We start from the raw sequence: 27,155 nt of genomic DNA on the forward strand, positions 1-27,155 counted from the left end.
CTTCCAAAGCCTGACCCTGTGCCCTCACGGCTCAGTAACGTAAGGGACACATGGCGCGCTGCACAGACACGGCTGCCGTGACGGTACTTCAGCCTCTGCACGCCCAAGTGCAGACTGGAGACCAGAGCTGCCCATTAATAACGGACTTTACATAACGGGATGGGCGGTCCCCCGCCCCACCACAGACAGGCCACAGTGGGAAGTTTTAGGACCCGTGAACTTTGTGCTACATTGTGGATTAGGTAACAGTGACATATTCGAAATGCAAGGACTCAACTGTGTGAAAACTACCGTAGGAACTGAATTCGCAGTCGGGCAGCACAATGCTGTACCCGGGGGTTGCGGGAGGCTCCCAGAAGCATGGCCAAATGCATGAGTAGCCGGATGAGAAGGAAGACCACTGGGGACAGCGCTCGGTCAGACACCACGGCCACGCCTCTGGGCGGCGGGCTTCCCAGCACGTGGCCAGTCTGAGTTCTGTCCCTGTTGTTTCTGGAAAGGACGAGGGAAGACAGGGTGAAGGCTGAGGATGGCCACTGCCCCTCTGATTCTTAGGACCTGGGGACCAGGTTCACACTTTTGAAGAAAACAATGTAAAAAGTTACTTACTCGACTAAGCCCAGACCACTTTCCTAAGAGCCCTTTCCTTTCTTGCTGTTGAAGGACAGTCAGGCACAGCGCTGTGTCGGTTTCCGGGGCACAGCGTCGTGTTTCAGTCACACACACACATACGGGTACTTGTCTTCACATTCTCTCTCATTATGGGTCTCGACAAGATACTAATATTGCTCCCGTGCTCTGCAGTGTAAACCTGTCGTTGTCTGTTTTATATAAAGCCGGCAGTACTGCAAACCTCAGACTCCCAGTTTATCCTTTCCCACCCCTTTCCCGCCGAGTAGCCCTAAGTTTGCTCTCTACGTTCTTCTTCCTTACTGACTGCCCTTTGGGGCTGGCCCCAAGCCCACAACTTCCTCTGTGTAAAGAGTCTGTTTGTGGGACTGCTGGTGACCAGTGGGGAGGGGGCAGTACGGGGGCAGGGGGTTAAGAGGTGCAAACTAGTATGTTTAAAATAAGCCACAAGGACACACCGTCCAGCACAGGGAGCACAGCCAGTGCTTTACAGTAACGATGTGGAGAGTAAACATTAAACCTGGGCGTCACCATGCTGTACACCTAAGCTTACATAATACTGTTCCTCAGCTCTACTGTAACGAAAAATAAATAAAACGACTTGGAAGCTTAAAAGTCCTGGCTGTTTGTGCTGCTCCTGGACCTGCTTCTTCCAGAGTCACCGTGGGGAGAGGAGCAGGCAGGCGGAGGACAGCCAGGGTTGGGGGACAGTGGACACCAACATGGGGGGCTGCACACACCGCTCGCACTGTCCCACATCAAACCCTGGGACCCAAGCTCCAGCAGGGGATTTGGTATCACACCCAGATGGGAGGTGCAGTGTGACAGACATGCTCAGCTGCAAAGATAGTGGAGATTCCAGAACATTCTAACAGTTTATGGAGGTAACAGGTTAGAATGCTTTAAACTGCGACATCATCAAAATAGCCAGAAGATGGGAGGACCATAGAGAGGCCCCAGCTCCCACACTTCAGGGAGCCGCTGTAACCACACTCGGCTCATGAGCAAGTGTGGAGTTATGAGCTCAGAGTTTTAGCTGGATTCTGAAGTCCCTGATAAGGCTGACTGTATCTCCTCCTAAAAACAGGAAGCTAAGAGTTCACAAGGGACAGCCTTAAATATCCGTCTGAATCTGATCACCTGTTTGTGTCAAGCCTATTTCTCTTTTTAAATGTTTTTATTTTTTTTTACTTTTTAACGGCAGGGGGTAAATTAGGTTTCTTTACTTATTATGGAGGTGCTGGGGACTGAACCCAGGACCTCGTGCATGCAGCATGCGCTCTGCCGCTGAGCTCCCCCCTCCCCCCTCAAGCGTATTTCTACAGGGGTCGTGCCCCAGGTTCAAACGGAAGACATTGGAATTCACGTACGTGTTAACATTAATAAGTATTAATGTGTGGTCTGCTCTGCATCAACAGCCCAGCTAGCCAACGGCAGATCACAACCTGCTCTTTCCCGGGTGACGGCAGGGACCCCGACGCCGACATCCCACAGGACTCAGGTCCAGGCGTGCAGTCCCCGGTGCTGTCCTCGGTGCTGAATCCTCAGCTGGACGAGAAACAGCCCCAAAGCCCAGGGTTTGAAGACCCAGAAAGGAATGGAATTTTACATACTGGATCTTGTGAAATCCAGCCTGTGCTGTGTGATTTATCCCTCCGATGAGAACGCCGCAGTCGACACAGAAACTCTGCTCCATCGGCAAGCCGCACTAGGACGGACACAGACAGCCCCGCTCAGCCCGGCAGGCGCCTCCGCGCAGGCGCGCCGCCCCCCAGCTAGTGCCTGCCACGCCGAGCGGGGCCGCGGGAGCCCGGGAGGCAGCGCGGGCGCTCCGCGCCCACTGCGCTGTATGTGGGCAAATACAGAATTTTTTTTTTAAATGGAAAAGACAGTTTAATTCCCAAATAGACACATTACAAGTATATAAAGTTCAGTCCCCCTTCCCCACGTTCAGTGTGGTCTTCCGTTCCCTGCCCGTCACACCTGGCTCCGTGCCTCACTGTCGACCACCAGGAACACTACAGAGGCTTCCAAACTGCTTTCCTTAATACCACTCGGACTTTGTTTTACTTAAAAAAAAATGTAATCATACGACTTACTGCTTCCAAATTTCCATTTTTCAAAAACTAAAATTGTGCGCTACTATATACACTGAATTACAGTCTATCACTGACCAAACCCGTCTCAGTTCCCGGACCACAGAGTTTCAGGTCCGGGGAGCGGTCTCGGGAAGAATCTATCTCACTCCCAGCTCATGGACAAGGAAGAGAGTGGTGCTCAGAGGTTGGAGCACAGGGCACACGCCAGGTTTGTCCCCCACGCCTCTTAATTACTGTAGTAAATAACATTCACGTGTTTTCACTCAGCCTGTTCTGAGCGCGAACGGACCACGCTACGGGGGCCCTGGCCAGAGGCTCTGGGATTCAGACGTGAACAAGCCAGGTGTCTCGCTTGCCCTAGCCTTCGGTGTCTGGACCCTATCTTCTCTGGGGGTGAGGAATCCAACCTACAGTCTAGCCAGCACTCTGTCACCTCGGGAAGCCCTGCGTCCCTGACCCCGAGCTGCAGTGGCCAGGAAGGAGGGCCGGCAGGGGCTCCTGTCCTGCAGCAGTTTTGCCTCCCAGGGGACCTTGGGCAATGTCTGGAGATGGTTTCGTTTGTCGCACTGGGGAAGAGAGCAGGTGCTATGGCCATCTGGTGAGCTGAGGCCAGGAAGGCCTCTAAACCCACAACGACACCCAGGCCAGCCCCACAAGAAGGCATTACGCCCACGGAGCTGAGCTTGAGAGACCCTGGCTGGAAACCCTTGGCACCACTTGAATGTATCGTTGAAATACCTAGAACATCCTTCAAAACGAGTCTGAGGTTCTCCCCAAAAGGCCCAGGCCCTGCATATATTCCTGTCCCACAGCCCCGTCCCCTCAGACCCAGAGGAACACACATCCTGAAGCCCCGCGAAAATCCTGCCCCCAAATCCCCACACTCACCTCCCCCACCGCACAGGCGTGGCCGTTGGGACATGCTGCGGGAAGAACAAGACACGTTGGCTAGTGAGGTTAAGAGGGGACACGAAGTCCCTCCTCTCTGGGCAAACCGAAAGGCGACACGGACTCGAAGCTCCAAGCACGTTACCAGAAACCCTGGACTTCGCTAGTTTTCTCATTAGCTATTTGACACAGACCCGCAGCTCCACTGGCGTCAGCGAAAAGTGTCTCCAAGTTTAATTTCACAGAGAGCAATGAGGCCGCACGCTCACAGCGGGGGTGGCTGTGGAGGCCGGGAGGGGAGCAGTTTACACCTTTCCGTCTAATCTCTGCGGGTTTTGTTCGCTTTTGCTCTGAGCAGGTTTTATAACAACTTTAAAAACTAGTCTTCAAAGGTGATTTTTTTTACTCAAGGCCACAGCACAATTCACAGAACGTCACAGCTTATGTTGTTCTATCCTTCAGCTCTGCATTTCTAAAAGAACGATCTTCGGGACACAACCTTTGCTGTCTTGCAAGCTGGCCCTAGACTGAGCTCCTGCTGTGGTCACTAGTGCCCCCCTCTCCCCAGATGGCATGTTCCAGGGACAGAAGTGCATCCTGCAGGACCCCTTGCCTGTGACCAAGAACAGAAACGACATGGCTCGTCCACAGTCAGCAGAGCAGCGGCTCCTGCGAGCCGTTCGCCTCCCGCAAAGGCACCCAGGGCAGGAGGGGACGGCACGAGACAGCGTCTCCTGTGGTTTCAGGGTGCCCTTCAAAGCCCAGAGGAGTGGGGTTCCACCTCGGAGCAACACTTACTGTACCACTGGACTCCTTCCTGCCGTATCCAATTCTTAGCTTGAGCCAGCAAGTCTTCCGGCATCGCTGGAAGAAAGGCATTCTGAAAAGCCAAAAACAGCAGAGCTGGCTGCAGCCAAGTGAGCATGTCGACTGGGTGTCCCTGCTCAACAAGGGGCGTCGAGTAAGGCGACCTTGAGTTTCTTTCATCTTCACCTCAAAATCTCTCTATGGAGAACACGGAACAGCTCTCTACAAAGTAACAAAGGGCAAGGCAAGCTGCTCACCACTGCTGTGGACTAAAGGGTCGAGTGAGACAGGCAGACGGAGGGTCTAGGAGATACACAGGTTTAACAGTTTGCAAGGTACCCGCTGGGTCTCTAAAGTGTTTCCTGCGAACGTGGATGCGACATTAGCCCAGTCTTACCACCATGTTTTCTGGGGAGAAGGCCAGATTCTTTAGGGGTTCCAACACTTTGTTGTGTCCACAAAGAAGGATGACTGCAACATGAACAGCCATTTCTGTCACCGTCCCTTCCAGGCTGCCGTCCCAGGGACCTGTCCTCAGCAGGGGCAGACCATTGGTCACGAGCAGCGTTGCAAACCGTCTGACGTCAGGAGGCAGGGCCTTGCTCTCCTCGATGACTTGGTTCACAGCCTCACATTGCTGGCAGGAAGAAGGGTTTTTCACATTAAAATACATCAGAGAAGGACACTATGTGACTATCAAAAGAAAAGCAAAGGTTTGCTCTTGAGCTAGTCATGCATTTGGACACCAAATACCTATCACGTATCAAGGATAAAATGGTTGATTGATTACCGTTTGCAGGGAACCCATCCAGAGAACTCTCCCCTACAGACCCAGAAACCACACATACCCAAGCACTAATTTTGATCATTCTATTTTGGGAAACATTATCTTTTTAAACATTTTTATTTATGTATTTAATTTTGGGGGATGTAGATTTGTTTATGTATTAATGTCTAGAGGGAGCAGTAGGCACTGAACACAGGCCCTCGTGCCTGCCAGGCCCGGGCTCCACCCCTGGGCTGCAGACTCCCTTCCCGGGTAAACATTCTCTTACGTTCTTGACCTTAGTTTTAAGGTCTTTAAGTACTTCTCAAAGTTCTGGGTGAAACAGAGAGTTCCTCCACTTAAGAAGGTTGAGAACCCCCCATCCCAGATGTAAAGAATTACAGGCAAAATTTATGTCTGTGATTTTTACTTCTATTCAAAAAAGTCCCTGCCTGGGGCTTAAGGTGGGAAGGACTGACTGCAAATGGCCTTGAAATGACGGAAATATCCTGAAACTGGACTGTGGTGATTTTGTGCAACTTTGGGTGTTTTCTTTAAAAGTCACTGAAGTGTAAAAAAAAAAAGTCCCTTCAAATAATGAGACTATGAACACAGCCCCGAAGGTTGAAACTCACCTGCGGCTTAGGATGGAGGTTCGGATTTCGGGATCTGTATAAAGTTGTGACCTCCCTAAAAAGTGCTAACAGCAAGTGCACGGCCCGCTGCGTTGCGGAGGTCCTGCAGGCCTGGAAAAGCAAGGACAGCCGGCAAGACTTACGAATCACGCAGGCCCAGCTCAGGGCCGGAGTCCCTGTGCTTCGCAGGTGACTGTGGACGGAGCTCAGCCCTCAGGCCGTGGAGGGTGAGGGAGCCCTCCCCAAGGCCCCGGACACCCGGGACCTGCACCTCCAGGGCCTCTTCTGGCAAACAGCTGTTCATAAACATTCTCATATTAAACCCGACGCACATGCATCAGATAGCTTACGACAGAAGTAACAGAGACCACCACCTGCTCTCTTTCTGACCATGTCACTGGTCCTGGGGACCTCCCCTGAGCGGAGGCAAGACGTTTACGTCCTCTTCTCCCGGCAAACTGCCAGGGCAAACGAGGACTCACAGAGGAGACAAGGCCAGAACAACGGAAGAGATGGGATTCTAAAGCCCTGCGTCTTTGTTACGATAAACACACGCCCAAGTCCACAGGTAATTAGAATCTACACAGGTACGAATTTCGTCTTCTGGGCCAGCACGTCTCACAGCAGGGAGATCGTGGAGGAAGCAGTTTTTCAGCAGGGTCTCAAAGGAGGCAGCAGACACAGATAAGTCAGGAGGGAGCGGCTGGTGGCCTCGGTGGGCCAGTAACTGGAGTCGACCGCTGCTGCTCTGTTTGCCCGGCGAGCCCACCAGCCCCGGGCACAGGACTCCCAACGCAGCATGTCAGTCACGGGGCCCCGTCCGCTGCATCACTTGACAGCAGCCAGACAGGACACAGGCTCTGAGGGGCCACTGTGGGGAGAGACACCCCCAGCCCATCCTACCTCCAGAGCGGTCTCCACAGCCAGGGGCTTGCTCTCGAGGAAGGCTTTGCCCACTGCGTCACGAAGAGCCTTGTAGTCTTCGCCGTGCACCAGGTACCGGTCCATCTGGCTTGGGTGATCCTTCTGCGACCCCAGGAACACAGGGGCGAATCACAATGGTCACTGCTTAGCAAAGAGCTTCTTGACAGGTACAGAAAACTCTCTAATGACAACCAGGTAATTCTTAGGGGTCTGAAGGCAGCTGAACGGGGATTCCTGGCCCGGCCTGAGGCACGTGTTTGAGAAGCGTTCGCTCCTTGCTGGATGAAGAGGGGAGGGTGGGGAAAACCTGGAGGAGGAAGGGGCCGCCTAACCTTGCAGCTGCTTCGCTTCTGGCCTAAGAGCAGAGCACCAGAGGCCAGGGGACTTCAGCACACCAGCCCTAAGCTCCACATGCAGGGAAAAGCCAGGATTTTTAGTGCCATTTTTGTAACCCCAGGACGGTAAGATTTCCTTCACTTCTGAGCACCAGGGAAGGACCACTGAGCAGCAATGAGGCCAAAACGACCGCAGCTTAGTCCTTCTTTCCTGTCTCTGCTGCTGAGGATAAAAAAGGGTCATTTGGCGAGCGGAATAGCTTTTATTTAATTTGCTGAGAGCAAAAGCCACAGAACCGTTCTTTTGCTTTCCCTGTGTCAAGTGCGATCAGAAGCTTTGCAGGTCCAAGACCAAACGGAAAGACACACACACGCACGTCTTTCCCCTGGGCAGGTGGTCTAAGCGGGGTCACAGGCGGGGTCCCTTAACTGAAGCTCAGAGACGAAGGACCAGGCCAGACCAGACGTGCGCACTTTCCTGGGCCACGGCCAGGACGGAGCAGCTGGCTCCCGGGGGGGGGGGGGGGTGAGCCATGGAGCCGGGTCAGCGCCCGGGCTGCCTGGGCCGAGCGTCTCACCTGCTGTTCGATGACCTCCCTGGGAAACACCCAGTGGGCCGGGTGGCCCTGCCCGGAGAGGCTCTGCACAAACTCCATGCCCTGCTGGCTGGTGAGCTTCCTCACCAGGTACACCCGGAGCCAGTCGTTGTGGACCCGGGCGCAGAAGTGCTCAACCTGCCGCAGGAAGTGCTGCTTCTCCGCCAAGATCTCTGCAGAGCCAAGGGGAGAGGGCGACGATGGCTGGCAGCGCTCGCTCGTCCGCGGTCCCGGGCGGGGGCTGCCCTTCGGGCGCTCACGGTCAGAGAACCAATCTCGGAGGGGGCGTGGTGCAGACCAGCACTTTTCTGAGTACCCGCTTCCCATGCTTCCCGAGCGTCTACATCGTGGGGGCTCCCCGCCCGAGGTCAGGAAACGCTGGGAAGAAGACCTGCCTGAGCCGTCCCGAAGCTCTGAGAGGATATCGGACGCCGCGTCGAGGCAGAGGCGGACGCGGGCCACCTCCTGCAGGAGCTCCACCGAGGCCTCGGGGCCGCGCCGCGCCAGCGAGCACGCCCTAAGGAACTGGCCTTCCTCTCTTAGGTGTTTCAGCTCCCCCTCCACGGAGGAGGCGTTAATCTTCTCACGCATGGAGTCCTAGGGAACGAAGAGCCGGACAGACAGAACAGCACTCCTTTCAACATGCGCGCCCCCCACCTTCCACAGTCTCCGCAGCGGGACCGTGGAGGCGAGCAATGCTCAGCAGCAGTGTTTCGGGTCTGAGTGTACATTTTCTGAATCATGGAAAACTAACAGCCCTTTTTATTTTAGGGGCAAGAAGGAGAGGGGGAAGAAAAGAGCTACAAGGAAGAAGTTTTATAGAATCCATTTTTTTCATACGCATTGTAAGATTTTTGGAAGTAACAAAAATAGGATGAGAATAAAAATTAAAAGCATGCGCAGTCTCACCACCGGGAGATGGGCGCTGTCGGCCTGGGGCACATTCTTCAAGGCCTTTTTTCCCCTCCTGCGCATGCACATGAATGCTAACACAGACAACTGCTGAGGGCAGAGTAATGTCTTTGAAGCTTTTCCCCCCCCCTGCCTGGAGCAGAGCCTCTGTTCATTTTACCAGCTAAACTATAGTCTGTAAATTTTCAGGCAGACACCATTCCATGGCGTAAACCATGTGGTTCAGAGAGTTTGCAAAAGAAATGCAGGGAGGTGGCAGGCAGCTTACCTCCAGACAGCTGCTAAAGAGAACGTACAGTTCAGTTTTGTCTTCGGCCAGGAACGGCTTCTTTTCTAACTGGGACAAATACGTCTGAATATAATCTTTCACGTCACAGAAGCTGTGGAAAGAGAAATACGGTACCTGGTTAGCTCAGGTCTGGAAACCCGTTTTGCCAAAAGAAAAAAAACAAAAGGCTCTCTCTCCGCCTGCTACCACCCTCCCCCTCTCGTCCTGCACACACACAAACATGCACGCATGTGCACATGTAGTCTGCAACACGACTGCATGAAGAATATTCTAGTTCCGCCTTGGAGGAGCTACGCATCAGATCAGCTGTTTGCCTAAGATGCTAGCATCGTTACCCACCACTCCTTTAGTAACGTCAGTGCAAACATCAACACGCTGAAACAGGTGGGGAATATCTCAGCATGATGTGTGGTCTCATCCGTGTCGTCCCACACGAGTCAGCCCAGGGAGCGGACGCCCCCGTTTCTACAAAGTACGTCTAGATCCACGCAACTAGTTCTTAATACACACGAAAATACTCGAAGCACAAAAGGAATGACAGAAGCAAGTACTTCTCAACCCAGAGAACGACAATGCAGATTTTTAAAACTGTGCTTTTGTTTTGGTTTTGTTTTTTTTTTGTGGGGGGAGGTAATTAGGTTTATTTTTATTTATTTATTAACAGAAGTACCAGGGGCTGAACCCAGGACCCTGTACATGCTAAGCACATGCTCCATCACTGAGCTGCACCCTCCTCCACAAACGGTGGTTTATGTCTCAAGATTTTTGTTTTAAAACCAGTTCCGTAAATTTTACTTTCTAAATATTTCAGAATAAAGCATATATATACTTATATGCCTCTAAAAATCCTCTTCCATTATAGTTTATTACAAGTCATTATATCTAGTTCCCTGTCATATGCAGTAGGTCCCTGCTGTTTATCTATTTTATACATAGTAGTGTGTGTCTGCTAACCCTAAACTCCTAATTTACCCCCCCCTTCCCCTTTAGTAACCACAAGATTGCTTTCTATGTCTGTGGGTCTTCTTCTGTTCTGTAAGTAAGTTCATTTGTACTAAACTTAAAGTAGATTTCCTATATGGTCCAGTAGCCTCACTTCTGGGCAGAGTGAAGCGTTAACCCGTGAGTGTAGTCTGTACTCGTGTTAACACGTCTGTACCTCATGTCAAGAGTATGCGTGTTGACGATGCTTTTCCCTTTCTCTAAGCGAAGGCGTTCACATGGCTACAGCTTTCCCACATTTACCAAAATTAATAGAAACCACATAACAGCAAAAGAAGCTCTTTTCACATCTCAAGTTAATGCTTTAAACATATGCCTTCAGAGCCGTTTTTAGGCATAGTAAGATACTAGTTCTGTAATAAAACGTATTTTAAGAGCATTTTATTTGGAAGTCCTCCAGGAATCCTGTTTGAAAAGACTATTTCACAAGTAATAAAGAAAAAGCAGCAAAATAAAATGCAGCAGATCCACACTTTAAATGTGAATCTTTACTCTATTCTGAGTCGGATTTTCGACACTGAAGCTAGAAATAGTGTTTCTGTTAGAACTTTTCTTGCAGCATCACCTCAACGTGTCCTCGGTCAAGTCAGAGGGTACAGGCTGAGGGTACCAAACGTCTTCCGAAAGAAGCCTTCTGAATACAGATCAGCTTTCAAAGAATTTTGAGACAGTGTAATTTGATGAGACCACTGAGCTTAGGCACCCCATGGGCTTCTCTGTCCATTTACAGAATCAGGGAAACTTAGGGGCTGGAGCAAAACTTAGACAAACCTAAGCAAGGAGGGCAAGAATGCCTGGCAGCAGAGAAGAAGCCACAAGGAGAAAACAAGAAGCCAAGGCTTCTTGGCGGCGGACCCCTCCTCGCCGTGCTCACCTGTACTTCAAGAGCAGCTTCAGCACCACGGAGCGGACGACGGGGGTCTTGTCCACAACGTCATCAAAAGGAGAGAGAGACTTCGTGTGTTCCCGGTGTCCTTACCCAGAAGGAGAAAGGCAGATCGGCATTCTCGTCCGACACACAGACGTGAGAGATGAACTTTTAGGTCTAGAGGAAGGAGGCCACTCACTTGGGAAGGAATCTCGTAAGAGCTCTTTCTTTACGAAGAGTAAAGACAGCAGCATGTCGACCACGTCCTTCTGCGGCGGACAGTTGTCTCTGAAGCATATGGTGGAGACCAGGTCTACGAAGAAACTATTGCACATCTGCCGGAAGCGGGCATGTTTCCAGACAACCTCCCTGGGGAACGTTGGAAACCACGGTCAGGAGGCTTGCGGGATGTGTTTCCAGAACCCCTCCCCACAGAGTGCTGTTGGGATCTGGACAGCATTTCTTTCCTTCTTCTTCTTTTTTTTTTTTAATAAAAAGATGCATGTATCCCCTTACATCAATGAGACCTGGTCTCTAAAAGTGCAACAGACAGTCTGCACGCTCTGCTCCTTCTAGAAGCACTTTGGTCATCTGGATCAGCCAGCGATAACCTTCGTATCCTCAGAGTTTCTCAAAGATCCCACCCACTGGGCCTGCCCTGCACCCCACTTTCCAGAGGCATCAGAAGGGGGCAAAACGGGGAGGAAGGCCAGCCACGGAAGCTGACTTTAGTGACTGCTCTGAAAAGCACTTGGCCTGACAAGAGCCAGCGTTCTCCTCGGGTCACAGGCCGTGAGTGGCGTTTACACGTGAAGAGGATAAACCAGTCGCCTCTAAATTCCACGGGTGTCTTGTGATGGCTGCATCTAATTTATGACTTTCTACTTTATTTCCTCTAATTTTTTTTAGTCTCTCTAATCTGTATGGCACGTTCATCTTGGAGAGAGGATCATGTTGAGACATGAGGTGTTTATGAAGGTACCTAAGTAGTCTTTCTTCTTTTTTAAAAACATTTTGGGGGGGGGGTAATTAGGTTTGTTTGTTTATTTATTTATTTATTTTAATGGAGTTGAACCCAGGACCTCGCGCGGGCCAGGCATGCGCTCTACCGCTGAGCTAGACCCTCCGCGCCCAAGCAGTTGTCTGTCTTAAGAACGTCTCTGCTATCGGGATTTCTAAGGGTAGTAGTTTTCTCTCTGAACGCTGTATTTACAAAAGAGGAATTAGAAAGAGGAAGCCTCCGCAAGAGAAAGAATGTTTCACCTGTGCTCTTCGGAAACCCTTAGAGAGAAGTCGTCCGGCAAGTCCGTTAAACAAACCGGGCACCTCATCTGCCCCATGATGAGTTGGGTTTTGATGCAACGCAGGCAGAATACATGGTCACAGGGCAGGCAGGCAGGGTCCTGCGCGTCTCCCAGGCAGACGGGGCATGGCTGAACCCCAAACCTAGAAGCCAAGAAGGGTGATGGGTTCTGAAGCGGAGAAGCCGTGAGAAACAAAAAGCACCACAGGTTCCGAGCTTTCTCCCTTGTGGAGCCCAAACCCAAGACCTCACCGGCTGAAGTTCTTGCTGGCCTGCTCCTTGCATTTACAAAGAGTGGTCATCACTGCGACAAAAGGCTTGCGGGTCTTGAGGTCAGAGTCCTCTTGCAGACACTGAAGGAGAAAGGCAGTGGCGGGCGAGGGGGGCAGGGGTCAACCAGGCAACGCAGGCCCCCCTCTGCCCGGGCTGGGGCTGGGAGCCAGGACCCTGCCGCCTGTTTGCAGGGCTGTTCTGTTTGTCTGGCAGTTTAACTCTGAATGCCCTTTGTGATGCTGCTGCTTTGGGGAGAAGCCTGACATTCTCATCTTTTTTCCCTCCTCTTTTTCTTTTAAGGCCCACTCCCCACACCTCCTTCCATTAGGAGATATTTCAAACTTTAAATTGTCACATAATGACCGTCTGTATACCCACCAAGCTTTACGTAATCTTAACATTTTTTGAACATTTGCTTTATCATCTTTTAAAGAAACAAAACGTTACAGGTGCAGTTTCAGCTCCAAGCACGTGACCCTCTCCGCTCACACTTCGCCCCCTGCCCAGAGAACCACGTGCTGAGATCCCTACTTCCGCGGCGCTTGCAGGCCTGCGGGGAAGTCCTGCTGTTCTGAACACCGGAAACTTTGTATCACGGGTACCGCACTCCGCCTGAACTTCTGCAACTTGCTTTTTTCTTCGATGCAAGCAGGCTCAGACCATCCGTGTTAACTGCTGTACCGTCCTTGTGGACGAATGTACTGGTCACCTGCTTCCCGTTAATGAGCGTTTAGAATGTTCCTGATTTCTTGCAGTTATGAACATTTCTGCACTCCCACGGGTCTGAGTACAAGTGCGAAAATTCTCTAGGTCTGTATTTAGACGTGGAAACACTATTTTTTAAGAAACGCACGTCTTTAATGATACAAGACAGTGGGTTTAACGAGTGTGCTTAGAATTTTCTGGTTAGGCATGTTTGCTGTAGATGTTCTTAAGCCCTTGGGCATTATGAGCTGAAGTGAGTTCTTTCTTATTCTTAACTTGGCAAGAGTATCATTTCCACCCCCCAAATTATAAATTTTATCAAACGCTTTGGAAATAATCATTTGGAATTTATCTTTTAATTTGTTATATAACTGATGACGGTTATAGATTTATGATTTTTGAGCTATCCTTGAATTCCCAAGATTAATCCTACTTGGAAATGATATGCGTGTTCTTAATACCTTGCTAAATTTGGTCTGTTAATCAACAGATTCAAAAATGGGCAAAGGACTTCAGTAGACTTTTTCTGAAGAAGATATACAAATGGGCAGTAAGCATGTGAAAAAATGCTCAACATCACTAGCCAACAGGGAAATGCAAACCAAAACCACAGTGAGAGACCACCTCACACCCATTAGGAGGGCTATTACTTTGAAAGATGGAGGGGGAGGGTATAGCTCAGGGTTAGATTGTGTGCTTAGCATGCACAAGGTCCTGGGTTCAATCCCCAGGCCTTCCACTAACCTAAAAAAAAAAAAAAAAAAAAAAAGTTAAAAAATGGAAAATAACAAGTGTTGGCAGGGATGTGGGGAAACTGGACCCTGGCACACTGCTGGTGGGGATGTCAGTGATGTAGCTGCTGTGGAAACAGTACAGTGATTGCTCAAAATGTCAAACATGTAATTACATGTGATCCAGCAATCTCGTTCCTAGGTGTACACCCCAAAGAATGAAAAGCAGCAACTCAGACAGATATCTGTAAACCCAGGTTCACAGCAGCACTACTCACAGTCGCCAGAAAGTGGAAATGACCCAAATGTCCATCAACAGATGAACAGAAAAAGAGCATGGGCTCCATCCTTACAATGGAATCCTAGCCTCAAGAAGGAAGGACAGTCTGACACCTGCTACAACATGGATGAACCCTGAGGACAGGATGCCACGTGAAATAAGCCAGGCACAAAGAGACGCTTCAAAGGCTGCAGAGCGAAGCCACCGGCCGCGCTTGTGTGCGGCTCCCAGTCCAAACGCACTGAGGCTGTCTTACCCGAGTGGCCACTGATGCTGAAAGGATGGTCACCTTTTCTGCAAGGACACTGTCCTGGGCATCACCACTTTATAAAGGTGTCGCGGGGGCAGAGGCATGGGCTTCCTGCCCCCTGGGCCCCACGGACAGCACTGTGTGAAGTCCGCAAGCCCAGTGGCCTTCTGCACCCTGTCTTCCTGACCGTGGCAGACAGCCCCCCTGGGCAGCCAGGCTGCTGAGCGGGTCTGGGGCACTGGAGACCAGGCTGGAGCCCACCTTTCGGTCCTCCCAAAGGTTTCCCAAGTGTGCTTTCTGCATGAATAGTTCCTATCCTGCAAGGAACCTTAAATGATATGCCCTGACTTAGCACTCAGAGAGGGTAAAAATGAAAACATTAAGCACTGAAACCTGAACAGCCTGTGTGATGAAATCACTTTCCTTTGCACTTCCAGAGAAAACCGTCAGAGCGGAAAGGGACTGTACCACCCCGCAGATTAAAGTCAGGCCACGCTTCAGCCGTCCCCCGACTCGCAAAGAGGCAGACCCGCACCCGCCGGGCCGGGCCTGCAGACTCACCTTGTTCAGCAAGAAGACGTACTCGGTCACCAGCTCGCACAGCTCGGGAACCTGGCTCTCGGTCCCCAGGAGCACGTGCTCCACAAAAAGTGAGACGGAGAAAATGCGACTCCAGTGGGTTCTGTCAAGAGAGGGGGTCCCTCGCTCAGCTCTGACAGAAGGGCCTGAGACAGAAACAGGTGGGCAGAGAGGCAGCTCCAAGGCGTAGGAGCTGATAGGTAAGAAAAGGACCCGGGGTGGAGGTGGGGCAAAGGACTGGTCGAAGGCCTTTGTGATGTGCTCTCGGACCCCCACCCCGTTCTGTCTCTTTCCAGTCTTCTCTCCGGACTCAGCTTGGACATTCCTCGGAGTCTCACGTTCTGCGCCTCCACCTGTGCTGGTTCAGTCCCCTGTGTCCGGCGAGTCCCACCTCACCCTTAAAGGCCAGCACAGCATGTGACGCCCGGAAGTCGGCCCTGACTGTCTGCCCCCCTTCGCCGCCCTGCCTGCCCTGCTGTCCTGCTGGGGGCCTCTGCAGCTGTCCCTTTCCGTGCAGCCTTTCTCCCCCGGGATGATGACAATCTGCTCACGCCTACCACGCCCATCACTCCCTGAATGCAGGTTCTTCCCTGCGTCTCTAGGGTCGACACGATGCCTGGCACGCAATAACAGTTCAGCAGACATTAAACAGTGAACGAGGAAAGTCCTCCTTCTCGTGGCAGAAGTATCTGCTCTTTCTCTCGCGTGTGCCCACGGCTCCCGGGTCTCACCTGACTTCCTGGATGAGGCCTCTGCTCACCATCCCACTGCCCTGGGTGTACCCGTCTGAGCAGAGCAGCTCCAGCGGCATGGACAGGTCCTTCACCTTCTGCAGCCACGCCTGGGGACTGGGCTTCAGCAGGTCTTTGGTCAGCATTTCAGCACAGGCTACTGCCGCCAACACGTCCAGAGCCTGGGGGGCGGGCAACAGGCCTGTGACCGAGCAGCCCGTCCCCTGCACTCTAAGTCGGAGGCCCTGGCTGTTGGCCTAGTGTGTCCTTGTGTCCCAGGCTTGCAGCTTCCTTCTGTCTTAGGATCTGGGAAGCTCGAGTTCGATGCCTTCTAACCTCTGAGCCACACTGACATGAATGCCCCGTGAAGACGTCTCCCATTTGGAACGTGGCCCACCAGCACCCCCTTCCCAGGGTGGCCACGGGAGCATGAGGAAGCCAGGCCCGCCTGCAGGGACCGTACCATCTCACGTGCAGCCCAGCTGTAGTTCTGTGTGGCTCCTGCTAGGCTGGGTAAGACTGGGGGATGGATCGTCAGGATCCTGGAGAAGTTCTGGAGCCGGCCCCTGAAGTGCTGGTAGGCGAGGTGCACGGACGGCAAGGAGACCTCTTCCTCTGGCCTTCCTGCTTGCAGCTGATAGATGCAGGACCACAGAGCCATCTGCAGAACCTGGGATGAAAACAAGCTTTCACTGCATGTACACAAATCACACGCACACACAGAGGGTGTGTCTTCCCTGTGGAAAACCAGGACTACTCAGAAAGAGAAAAAGGGAAGTGAGAAACCAGGAGCACTGTGAGCACCCCGCACTGCTTTCTGGTGTCGGCCCCTCCGGGTGTGTCTAGACCGGCCCCCACTTCCCTGGTGTCCCCAGACTGGGGTCACAGTGCATCGCTGAGTTTTCCCCACTTTACAAGCATTGTCTGTCACCAAGTGTGCTTGGAGGACGTCACTTTCAATGGCTGCAGAAGAACCAATCAGTGGCCGTACTTTAATTTGTCCACCCCTCTACTTCTGGACAATTAACTTGTCTCTAATCTTCCTTGTTCAGAAACAAAACTAAAAAGGACATTCCCATGAATAAAATGTGTCCACGGCTCTGATAACGCTCCCAGGACAGAATCAGCAGCTCAGGTTCTATAAAGACGTCCAAGCACCACGCTGTCCACAGCGCTGTCGGCAGCGGGGAACCTCCAGCCTTTCTGAGACCAGCTTTGCCACAGGGACCAGCAAACGGTACCTGAAACCTGCTTGTGTCTTGCTGATTAACGAGTTAGCCGGAGCATTTTCCCCCATGTTTCCTGGGTATCTGTGTAATTATTCTGTTAACAGTTAATTTATAACTTTCACCCGCTTTTTAAAGATTAGGGGATTTCCATGTTGATTCCTAAGAACACCGTACTAACCCTTAGTCTCAGGGGTTGTAAGTGTGCTCTCCTCAAACGTGTCAGTTTCCTTTTTTACGTACTAAAGTTTGAAATCTTCAATCTTTCCATTGAAATTTGTTATTATTAATTATTATCTCCCTGTGGTGGTCAGTTAAATAGTTACCTAGTTTTCTTCAAGAAAAACTAAACATTTAAAAAGGTACCAGGAAGGAGGACGGAGCTCAGAGGCAGCGCGCGCGCTCGGCACGCACAAGGCGCTGGGCTCCCCCCCTCCCCCCCGGTGCCTCTGTTAAACATGAATAAATACACACACAGGTGAGTAAACTTAATTACCTCCTCCTGAAAAAGCTAATAAGTACATGGAAAGCGTCACAGGAAACGTGGAGGTCTTTCTCCTGCTAATGAAGGCCCACATTTCAGGGTGCTGGGCAGTGGGCTGAGGGCGGCCCCAAGTGTTCCGAGGGTGTGGGCCGCATCGTCTCGCCTGCGTCCTGCTGGACCACGTTGTGCCCCACGAGCGTCACAGCTCAGCCCCAAGAGCCGAGGGAAGGCTCCCAGGCTGGCATCCTGTTCCTGCTGCGCCCCTGCCCCTGAGCCAGCACTTACCTGTAACTCTTCCCAAGTGGACACTCCCATGGCCAAGAGAAGGAAGTCCTGCACGTAGCACTGGAGCAGCTCTTGCCTCTGGTCACCAGTGAGCTGGGCCAGGAACCGGCCCAGAGGGGTCTGCTGAAAGATGTCCACTAGCCTCCCTGCCAGTCCTGCGGGGGCGGGAGACAAGGAGAGGTCGGGGTGAGGGTGTCGACCATGGCTTCCCTAACCCACCGACCGTGCTGATGTGGACACGGTTTCATTGCCAGGGGAGCAGATGGCCTGATTTTATCATCATTTCAGGACCCTTTAGGCATTTCCCCAGTGGAATAACAGAACAAAGTCAGAACAGCTGTTAAATTTCGGTCACAAAAGCCTAGCTGGTTCCCAAGAGATAACACAGTCTGGGCCAGACCAAGTTTGTTTCTACGAAGTCATAAAGTGCTTCAGGAACTCAGGGCCCAGGGAACCAGGAACGAACGGGCTATTTCCTGGGGGCTGGTGCCATGTGTAGCTCCAGCCAGAAAGATCTGCCCCCTAGTGGACAGCGTGCTGGCCCCCATGTCACGTGCCGTCTTCGGGAAGCAGGGCCAGTTAGGGGACGGCCCTTGAGAGAGAGAAATACTCTTTCCTTAGGAGAGAGACTGCTTCAAGTTCGTTCAGAAAGAGCAGCAGACGCTTACCTGGAAAAGTAAGTTCATCTTCAAGTATTTCGACTCATATTTTTTAAGGAAGTCTTTCCCTCTTTTAATAAATTGAAGTACAGTTGATGTACCGTGTTGTTAGTTTCAGCGATCTGCCACTGCCCACCTGACGAACTGTAAGGCTACCTTGTGAGTGAATGAACGCACACAAGTCTAGTAACCGTCTCCGGCCACGACACGCAAACTGTGAAAAGCTTCTGTCACGTATGAAAGGTGACTTTCCCAAAAGTGCTTGTGATCGCTGGGTTTCCTGGAATGCCTGTGGCCAGACTACTTGGCACCTGACAGCAGAGCCAGGTGCCGTGTGACTCAGGAGGACGCCGAGGCTCCGTCTGGACGAAGACCTCTACTCTAGTTGCTGGCGGTTGCTGACAAGCGCTCAGCTCACCCCAAGTCCTGGTGCCCTAGTTGTCCAGGGGCCTCAGAACAGGGATGACAAGCTCGTGCCAGGGAGCAGGGTCCCCTCCCACCACACCACTGGGCTCACCTTCTTCTCCTGTCGTGTACTGAGTGTGGACCCACAGCTCCTCCAGGTAGTCCTTGATTCTCCAGCTAAACGGGACAGCGTTGGACGAGTTCTCCGAAAGGTCCATGTAGTTCTGCACCATGATGTACGACATCTCACCCTGAGCTCTGTCGTCAGCCAGAGGAGGGCCAAGAATACGGCTAGTGAGACGGCGCTCGAGACAGACCACATCCACCCTGACGCCAAGCCCTCTCCATCCTCAGCAACTGGGGTGCTCAGCGGGCTGCAGGGCTTCTCTGTCATAAAGGAACTCAAGGACAGCATGATGCCATCTCTTGGTTTTACAGACGAAACAAAACCCACAGTGGAAAGGGGTCAAGCAGGTCAACTCAAGTCTTGGGCAGAACCAGTCAGGTGGGGCCTGCACCACCTTTGCCCTTTCCCCGTGCAGAGAGAACACGCCTCATCAGCAGCGATTCCTTCTCTCATGACCAACAGGGTGTTGTCTCCTTAATCAGTGTTTCCACGAGAGGGTGAGCATTCCACTGGCGGCACGTTCTACATTAACCTCCACCCCAGCATGAAAGCCCCCTGAGGTCCAAACAGGAAGCGTCTGGGAGGGCAGCTGAGCTCGCGAGGCACAGCACCAGGTGCAGGGGTAGGCTGTGCAGGTCCCGCCACGGCGGGAGGAGCGGGAGCCGCAACAGAACCAGCTCTCCTGGGTGTGGACGGGGTGGGAGCCAGCCAGTTTAACTGCAATGGGTGCTCTGAGCACAGGGAACCGAGGACAGGCAAGAAGAGAGCAAAGACTTCTCAGAACTCAAGGAAACACTCATCTGTTACTGGAATGCCATGCCCCTCCAACCTGCAAAAAGAGTCAACTCGCATGCTGTTCTAAAATCCATCCTCGCTTTCTGTCAGATGCCTGGGAGAGCCTATTAAGATCGCTGCTCTGTTAGGGTTTCTTCCCCCCTTCCCACAAAAAGAAAGTCTTCCATTCACCTTGTCTTGGTGGTCACAAGAGGAATGTTCAGGAGGTTGACATCACTGAAAACAAACATCCAAAGGCCTCTCGCCCAGGACGGAGAGTCGGGGCTGGCCAGCAGCTCCAGGTTGCCGTCTCTGTCCACGAAAGATATCACGCTGGCCAGGAGGGGGCTCACGGCACCCTGCACCCGCTTCCAGAGGGTCTGCCTGCAGTGGGGGAGAGGCAGCCCCGCTCAGATGACAGGGCCCCAGGGCACAGCGGGCTTCCTGCACCCCCGTCACACTCGTGCCTTCTCGGGGGTAACGAAACACCTGCTCTGCCAAGCCCGCGCTATAGCTATGAAAACACAGGTTTAGAAGAGAGCCTCACGCGTGGAACTTTCTCAGATTAGAGGCGGGACCGGAATGGTCCTGAATTCTACATCTAGTGAACTGCAATTAGGTCGATGGAAAGGCCAAGCTGTGTTCATTGTACTCTGTCACATAGCTGTTGGCCAGAACAGGCCACCCAGGCTCTACCGATAAAGAAAGAATGACCAAATTCATTTGGAAAAAAAAAAGTGTCATCTTAAGGAAAAAAAAAATCAGTTGTTGGTAGAATATAACAAAGAAAAGCCCAAAGTAAGTGTATTCCAGGTCACGGTAAGGAAGAACGCACGACCGTATCTAGAACTGAGTTTTTGTTGGCGGTAATTTAGTGCATTAGGTCTGAATATCTACGTACGGATGCTTATATTAAGTGCACCGCACTGTGTTGTTATGTTTATCGTAATAACAAACTTGGTAAGTCATTTCAAAGTCCTCGTGGTAAGCCTGAAGAAATCTACTGCTGGGTGATTCATATTGGGGAGGAAAACGCAGGCTCTGTTTTGAAAAGAAGAACTTCCCTTTCAAAAACACAGAACTGGAAAACGTGTGGCAGACGCGGAGAGCGAAGGGCAAAGCGGTCTGCTGGGAGAGGCGGGGGCAGCGGCACCTGTGACCCGGTGCCAGAAAACCTCAGCACAGCCGCCCTCGGGAGCCCCGGGGCCTGGCCCAGGACCCGTGTGAGCGCCTGCAAGTGGAAGGCGCCCAAATCCCTTATGAAAAATGGCGCAGCACGTGCGTGGACCAACTTACACCCTCCTGTTCGCTTTGTTTTTTTACATTTTGGTTTGAGGGGGCACTAGGAATTTATTTACTTATTTACTTACTTATTTATTTATAAAAATGGAGGCATTGGGGATTGAACCCAGGACTTTGCTTTTCACTTTAGTTATATCTACCTGCTTATCTTTTTTTTTTTTTTTTTAATGGAGGTACTGGGGATTGAACCCAGGACCTCGTGCCTGCTAAGCACACACTCTCCTGTACACTTTGAATCATCTCCAGATCACTTGTGACACCTAAGGCAAGGTCAGTGCTATGTAAATACAGTATAAATGCTACACAGATAATTGCCAGCCTATGGCAAAGTCCAGTTTTGCTTTCTGTAACTTTCCCGATTTTTTTTTCCCCTGAATATTTTCAAGACGCAGTTGGCTGAATCCTCAGATTTAGAGCCCGCGGGTACGGAGGGCTGACTGTGTAAAATCTACCACAATTTGGATTATTTAATCTCAAGAGGGCAAATGACCGAAGTCAAAACACGTGGATGGTGAGAATGGCGTGGGAGGCCCCAGAGCTCTGCCTGGGCCCCGATGCTGGTCAGACCCCCCGGGACCCCGAGTGCGGCCACGCCAGTCCCGACGCCAGAGCAGACTGGCGGAGCAGGAAGAAGTGGGGCTGCTGAACACCAGCCCCGCGGGAAGTTCAGTGAGTGAAGGGGTGGAGTCCAGGGGAGGCTGACAATACAGATTTTAGGAAGCAGTTATGGGAGGAGGGCGTAGCTCAGTGACAGAGAGTGTGCTTAGCATGTGCGAGGTCTTGGGTTCAATCCCCAGTGCCTCCGGGAAAAGCAAAGCAAACAAATAAATCTAATTCCCTTTCCCCTAAACAAAATAAATTTTTTTTAACTTTTAAAAAAGAGAAGCATTTATGTAAAATCAAGCGTTTAGTAAAATCCATTCAGAGGAACCAAGGGCTATGAGTGTAATTCTGGGTCCGTATCTGAGCTGGTAGAACTCCTCCAGAAAGCACAGTGAGGAAAGCAGCGGAGGGCGGCCAGAGAAAAGCAGGAGGGCCCGATGGCCACGGAAGCAGCGTCCTGAAGCTCACAGGGTCCGAGTAACCCTGGATGCTCCCACGTGTCCTCCTGCCGACGGCACGAAGGTGACGTGACCAAGCGGACCCCAAGCCTCTGGATGACATCAACTTTCAGCGATGAGGAAACCGAGGGTCAGAGTGGTGAAGCCACAGGTCTAAGACGACCTGCCGGCGGGGGTGGGCGAAACCTTCCATCCGGGACCCCGAGCGGTCCCCTCCCTCAGCCACACTGGCCGTCACGGGCTGGTCTTGAGAACAGCGTCAAGTGTTGTAGAAAAATGGCCCCGACCGAGAGACGAATACACTGGGTCTTAATTTTTGCAAATATCCAGTAAGTTCATGCAGGAGGTCTGGGGAAATGACTTCTCTTCCCTCCCCTGCTCACCGCCTTCTTAATTTAATAACCCAAAACGGCATCCGTTTCTACAGCAACGGGCATGCTGGTAAACATTTACATCCTACAAGAGCAGACTGTTCTGGGGATTTTTTGGTTCTGTTTTGTTCTGGGTTTTGTTATGAAAACATTTAAAGACACACGAAAGTAGAGAAAGAGTCCAGCAAACCCAAAATAGCTGCCACCCAGACCACCCTGTGCTCTTGGGGGGCAGTGGGGAACCGACCACTCTGAATTTCTCAGAGGTTTGGAAAGAAACATGTTGGGGCCCTCTGCTCGGCTGGGGGAGCCAGGCAGCACCCCCGCAGCCCGTCCTGGTTTCCCTTCACGCGGTACCTGAACGTGCCGGCCTCCTGGAGGGCGTCCTGGCTGGAGGCCGCCCTCACCACCCAGTCCCTCGTGTTCAAGAAGACGCAGTTCTCCTCCTGCTTCTTTAAAAGGACGCAGATGCGCATCTTGGTGACCCGTAAGAAAGTGGCTGCGGAGAAGCAGAGGAGACGGGCCTTCAGCACATCCCCGCAGTGAGCGGTGGACGCTGACCCGCCCCAGCAGGAAGGGAGCCCTCTCCTCTGGTCAGGCCAGGTCTGCAGAAATTCTGGGGGTGCACTGAGATTCCCACGGGGCCAGCTGCTTGTGGGAGCCACGGAGAGCTGCCGGGGAAGGGGTCCCCCGCCCCAAGGGGAAGCCTAGGCCGGGGTGCGGGCAAGAGGGGCCCTACCTCTGTATTCATCGTCCTCGTTTAGGAGGCTGAGGAGAATGGACACCCTCCGCATGCTGCGCTGGCAGCCCTCTCTGTGATCTCTGAGCATGCCCACCGCGCCCTGGATGCAGCTTCTCAGCAGCCTGGTGGTGTCCAGGATCTGCGTCTGTCGACAGAGACGAGCCTTCCATTCCTGCCGCTTCGCACGGCAGGTGGAGCCAGGTGATGCCTGGGAGACCAGGTCAAGGCGCCAACTGTGCTCCTCCCGCCCAAAGCTCCCTGCCGCAGGGCCTGCTGCCCACATGTGCCCTCGCCAAGTTCCCCTTAGAACCACTGCGAGAGGGTCCTGTGTCCCTCAACCCAGCCAGTGGTCAAGGAGCAGAGCAAAACTGACCAGGGAATGCCAGGGGGAGGCAATGTCAGACCTCGCGCTAGTGCTTCACCCTCATCGACAGGGGAGGGCAGGGGTACAGGGAAGGGGCACTGGGCTGAGCCCCTCCTCGGACCCACAGTGGGCAAGTCTAAGGAAGGGCAGCCCAGCAGCACGGAGGCCCAGGGGACTGGAAAGAGCGCGAACTCACATCACATCCCCCTGGCTCAGAGGTCACCCCAGGACTTTCCGTCTCCATTTCCAGCTCTGCCACCTCCCCTGATCTGACCAGCTCTGTTTCCATCTCCTCCTCGTGGTCGACTTGGGCCCTTTGTCCCACCTTCACTGCAGAGAAGCAGAACAATCGCGTTACTGTTCAGAGGCGGAAGGGGAGCGCTGGCAACTCGTCTACACTGCGTGCTGGGGCTCTAACCACCAGGCTGGCCCGGGCACCAGCTCCAGGCATGGGCCTCCAAAGGAGAGGCTGTCAGTCACGCAGAGCAGATCAGCCTCCGTTCGCCCACTTGGCGTGGCCCCCCTTGGCAACCCGTCCCTCCGTCCTGGGCTTGGACTGGTGACACAGGAACCAGGCAAAGAGCATCTGATGCGCTTCCCAGGCACCCACAAAGACCCACTTTTTCCTGGGAAGTATGGCCTTCTCTTGGCCTTGGAAAGCAGCAGACGGCGCCCTGGACTCTTCAGCGCTCAGCTCAGCAAACGTATCCCAAGGTCTTGCGAGGGGCCGGTGCCGGACTCAAGGGGGTGGAAGCCTGACGGCCCGTCCTCGCAGCCCAGGGCGCACCTCCCGGCTGCCGCCCCCACCACCCTGCTCCCCTGAGGACCTTCCCTCCGGACTAACACTCAGCCTGAGCTTCAGGGTTAAACAGCTGGCTGATGGTCACGCTCTGCAGCTTAGTCACATCTGAAACCATGCCCGTGGATCTCCGCAGGTCGTCGATGTGCACAGACTGCCACAGCCCTGTGGGAACAAAGCCCAGAATCTTCTGTGTCTCCGCGGGTTTCTTACCGTCAGTCACAAGCGGGGACACAGCACCATCCCGACGTTTCAGCGCGCTGCTGAACGAATGATTCGCATCCTAACTGAACACACACACAAACCCTGTAGATGTCACGCTGTAGGTGCCACAAGGTTAGCACGGAAGGCAGCTTTAAGCACTGAAATGACTGACTTGAGAAAAAGTGTCTAAAGCAGGCTTGTGGTTTTTAAGTGCATTTGTTATTACACTGGCTGCACCATGATGAGTAGAGCGGTGTGGGTCGCTGGCATGCTTTGTCTCCCACTGTCCATGAAGCTACTGAACTAAAGCATTATTTGTCCATTTCTAGAATACCAGTTTTCTTACACAGGAGAGACCTTGCGGACACGCTGGGACTGGGTCCAGACCATCGTAACAAAGCAAGTATCACATAAATCAAGTTTTTGGTTTCCCAATGCCTATGAAAGTTACGTGTACACTATATTGTATTATATTAAAAACAACGTATGCTCCTTAACTAAATACTTCTTTGCTAAAACTGCTAACCATCATCTGAAACTTCAGAGAGTTGTCGTGGTGATATCAAAGGTCACTGATCAGGTGGGTGGGTAGAGCTCAGTGGTGGAGCACGTGCTTAGCATGCAGGAGGACGGGGTCTCAATCCCCAGCACCTCCGTTAATATAAACAAACAAACCGAACTACCACCCCCACAAAAAATTTTTTTTAAAAGATACTGATCACAGGTCACCATAACACATGATAATAATGGAAAAGTTTGAAACATTGCAAGAATTACCAAAATGTGACACAGAGACACAAGGTGAGCAAATGCTGTTGGAAAAACAGCACCAACAGACTGGACACAAACCTCTGATCTGTAAAAAGCGCAGCCCCTGCAAAGAGTAATAAAGCCAGTGCAGTAAGACGAAGCGCCGTAAACCCTTGGCGGCTCGTTTCTCAGGGAAAAAGAGAGAGACTTAAGACGGCACTTCCTGCCCCGGCAGCAGGCACGAAGCGCCTAGCGCAGTCGTAACAGTGTTAGCCAGGAATAGCTCTCTGCACTGTCCGTTCAGTAAAAGGTGAGGAACCTGAGAGCTTAACCGACGTTTACCGACAAGTAAGGGAAGGAGGTGCTACACGCTGGGGCAGCCAGTTCAAAGACAAGTGTTTTTTCACGTTGATCAGTGGTAAGACGTCTAATCGCATCTGAGGCAAATATTGTTGAGATTAACATTAACGTTCTGACGTCAGACTTGGCACAGCACAGGACCGACGTAGAAGCAACTTGGACACTATCTACACAAACAGATTCAAGAGTATTTCAGTCCTACCTCCATGGGATCCCACATAGGGCGTTCCACTTCCCATCCGGGACAGTTTTGTGATGAAATAGACTAAGATGCAGCCCTGACTTCCTTGTATCTTGTTGATTTCATTTATAGCAGAATACCTGTTTTAAAAGCAAGCCAGCAAAGACAAGACAAATCAGAACCGAAACCGAGAAGCTGTAAGGTGGCCAAAGGGTGTCCTCGGAGCTGTCACGTTCAACCTCACGGGTTTTTTTTAGCTTTAAATAGTTTTCACTATTTGTCTTGTCATCTCACAGAGAGGTCTTACAGGGGAAGGGGGGCAAGTCCGCTCTAAGCAGGCTCATTTCTTTCCCCCATTCCTGTGTCACTCTGCTTTGAAATGGCATTTTCATTGGTCAGGAACCCTCTCTTGCAATCCTTGATGGCTTGCTCTGATGCTTCTGTGGGTGAGGCTAGCGGGGCCTTCCATGTCGAGAAACAGAGCTCTGCGAACAGCCAGCCAACGGCCAAAGACAGCCGTGGTACGACATATGCTTCCAATGCTTCAGAAGGTCCAGAGATCACTTTTCCCTTCACATTAAGTAATAAGGGAACATAGTTAATGCTAAAAGGATCAGATTTCCCTTACGCACACTATAAAGACGTCCAACAAAGACAAATGAAAGCATTTAATACCGCGTTATTGACCTTGAACTTGCAATAAATTCGTATCATGCAATTTAAAATGAGTAATGACCAAATCGTGTCTCAAACGTTTGCTCCAAGGACACCCTTCTAAATCCTGCCAGTACTCTGTTGTTTACACTGCTTTCATTTGACCATTTTTGTGTTGTTACGAACCTTTTCTCTTTTCGTTTTTCTATAAAAAAGGGAGAATCATTTTTTTTTATTTCTATGTTTATTCTGATACAATACAGTTTTCAGGGAAGAAATTCTTTAAGAGCTCCCGAATAAATCTGGGGTTTTCCACGTAGTTGCCGAGAAACATGACGAAAACGTACTTAGCTGAGGCGATGAGCTGAGCACTGTGAATTCCATCTTCAAAATCTGTTTGAATGATGAGGATTTTACATCTGGCTGCGTGGGTTAAACAGTTTCTGAAACAAAAAGGGAATTATCCAAGTGAGTTTTCTGTCCTAAAAATGGTCATAATACCCCCAACGTGATGGGAGATGTAAGGGATACAGAGAAAAAACTCTTCAGGGGGGGTCTTCCTCTGTAAAGGGTGCAGACAACCCAGTAGAGAAAGAACAACGCGCCACTAAGACAGGAGGAGGCTGGGCTCAGAGAGGGGTGCTCCTGCGGGGGGCGACAGAGAGGCGAGGGACACCTGGAGAACTTAAGAGCATCCTTTCCAGAGTCACGTGTCCTCAGTGCCCACTAATGCTGGTGAGAACACCAGTGGCTGCCACACCTACGAATCGCCAAGTGGTTGGCCTGGTGGGGTGGGGGCAGGCG

The 27,155-nt window shown here is 51.9% G+C and overlaps 1 protein-coding gene across 1 annotated transcript in view; it reads right to left on the reverse strand.

Moving 5' to 3' along the window:
- RNF213 (ring finger protein 213) overlaps positions 1–27,155 on the reverse strand; it is a 101,073-nt gene that overhangs the window by 11,502 nt on the left and 62,416 nt on the right. The window contains 26 exon segments of the mRNA XM_014550960.2: positions 333–492; positions 2,244–2,338; positions 3,618–3,652; positions 4,416–4,497; positions 4,822–5,061; positions 5,826–5,936; positions 6,729–6,851; positions 7,663–7,853; positions 8,076–8,277; positions 8,861–8,972; positions 10,758–10,857; positions 10,951–11,120; positions 12,015–12,197; positions 12,307–12,407; positions 14,855–14,975; positions 15,604–15,785; positions 16,067–16,273; positions 17,599–17,753; positions 18,775–18,920; positions 19,756–19,947; positions 22,655–22,796; positions 23,037–23,184; positions 23,600–23,733; positions 24,248–24,367; positions 25,719–25,837; positions 26,699–26,794. Coding sequence (XP_014406446.2) covers positions 333–492; positions 2,244–2,338; positions 3,618–3,652; positions 4,416–4,497; positions 4,822–5,061; positions 5,826–5,936; positions 6,729–6,851; positions 7,663–7,853; positions 8,076–8,277; positions 8,861–8,972; positions 10,758–10,857; positions 10,951–11,120; positions 12,015–12,197; positions 12,307–12,407; positions 14,855–14,975; positions 15,604–15,785; positions 16,067–16,273; positions 17,599–17,753; positions 18,775–18,920; positions 19,756–19,947; positions 22,655–22,796; positions 23,037–23,184; positions 23,600–23,733; positions 24,248–24,367; positions 25,719–25,837; positions 26,699–26,794 — 3,667 coding nt within the window.

This window comes from Camelus ferus, chromosome 16 (assembly GCF_009834535.1).
Source record: "Camelus ferus isolate YT-003-E chromosome 16, BCGSAC_Cfer_1.0, whole genome shotgun sequence".
Lineage (NCBI taxonomy): Eukaryota > Metazoa > Chordata > Mammalia > Artiodactyla > Camelidae > Camelus > Camelus ferus.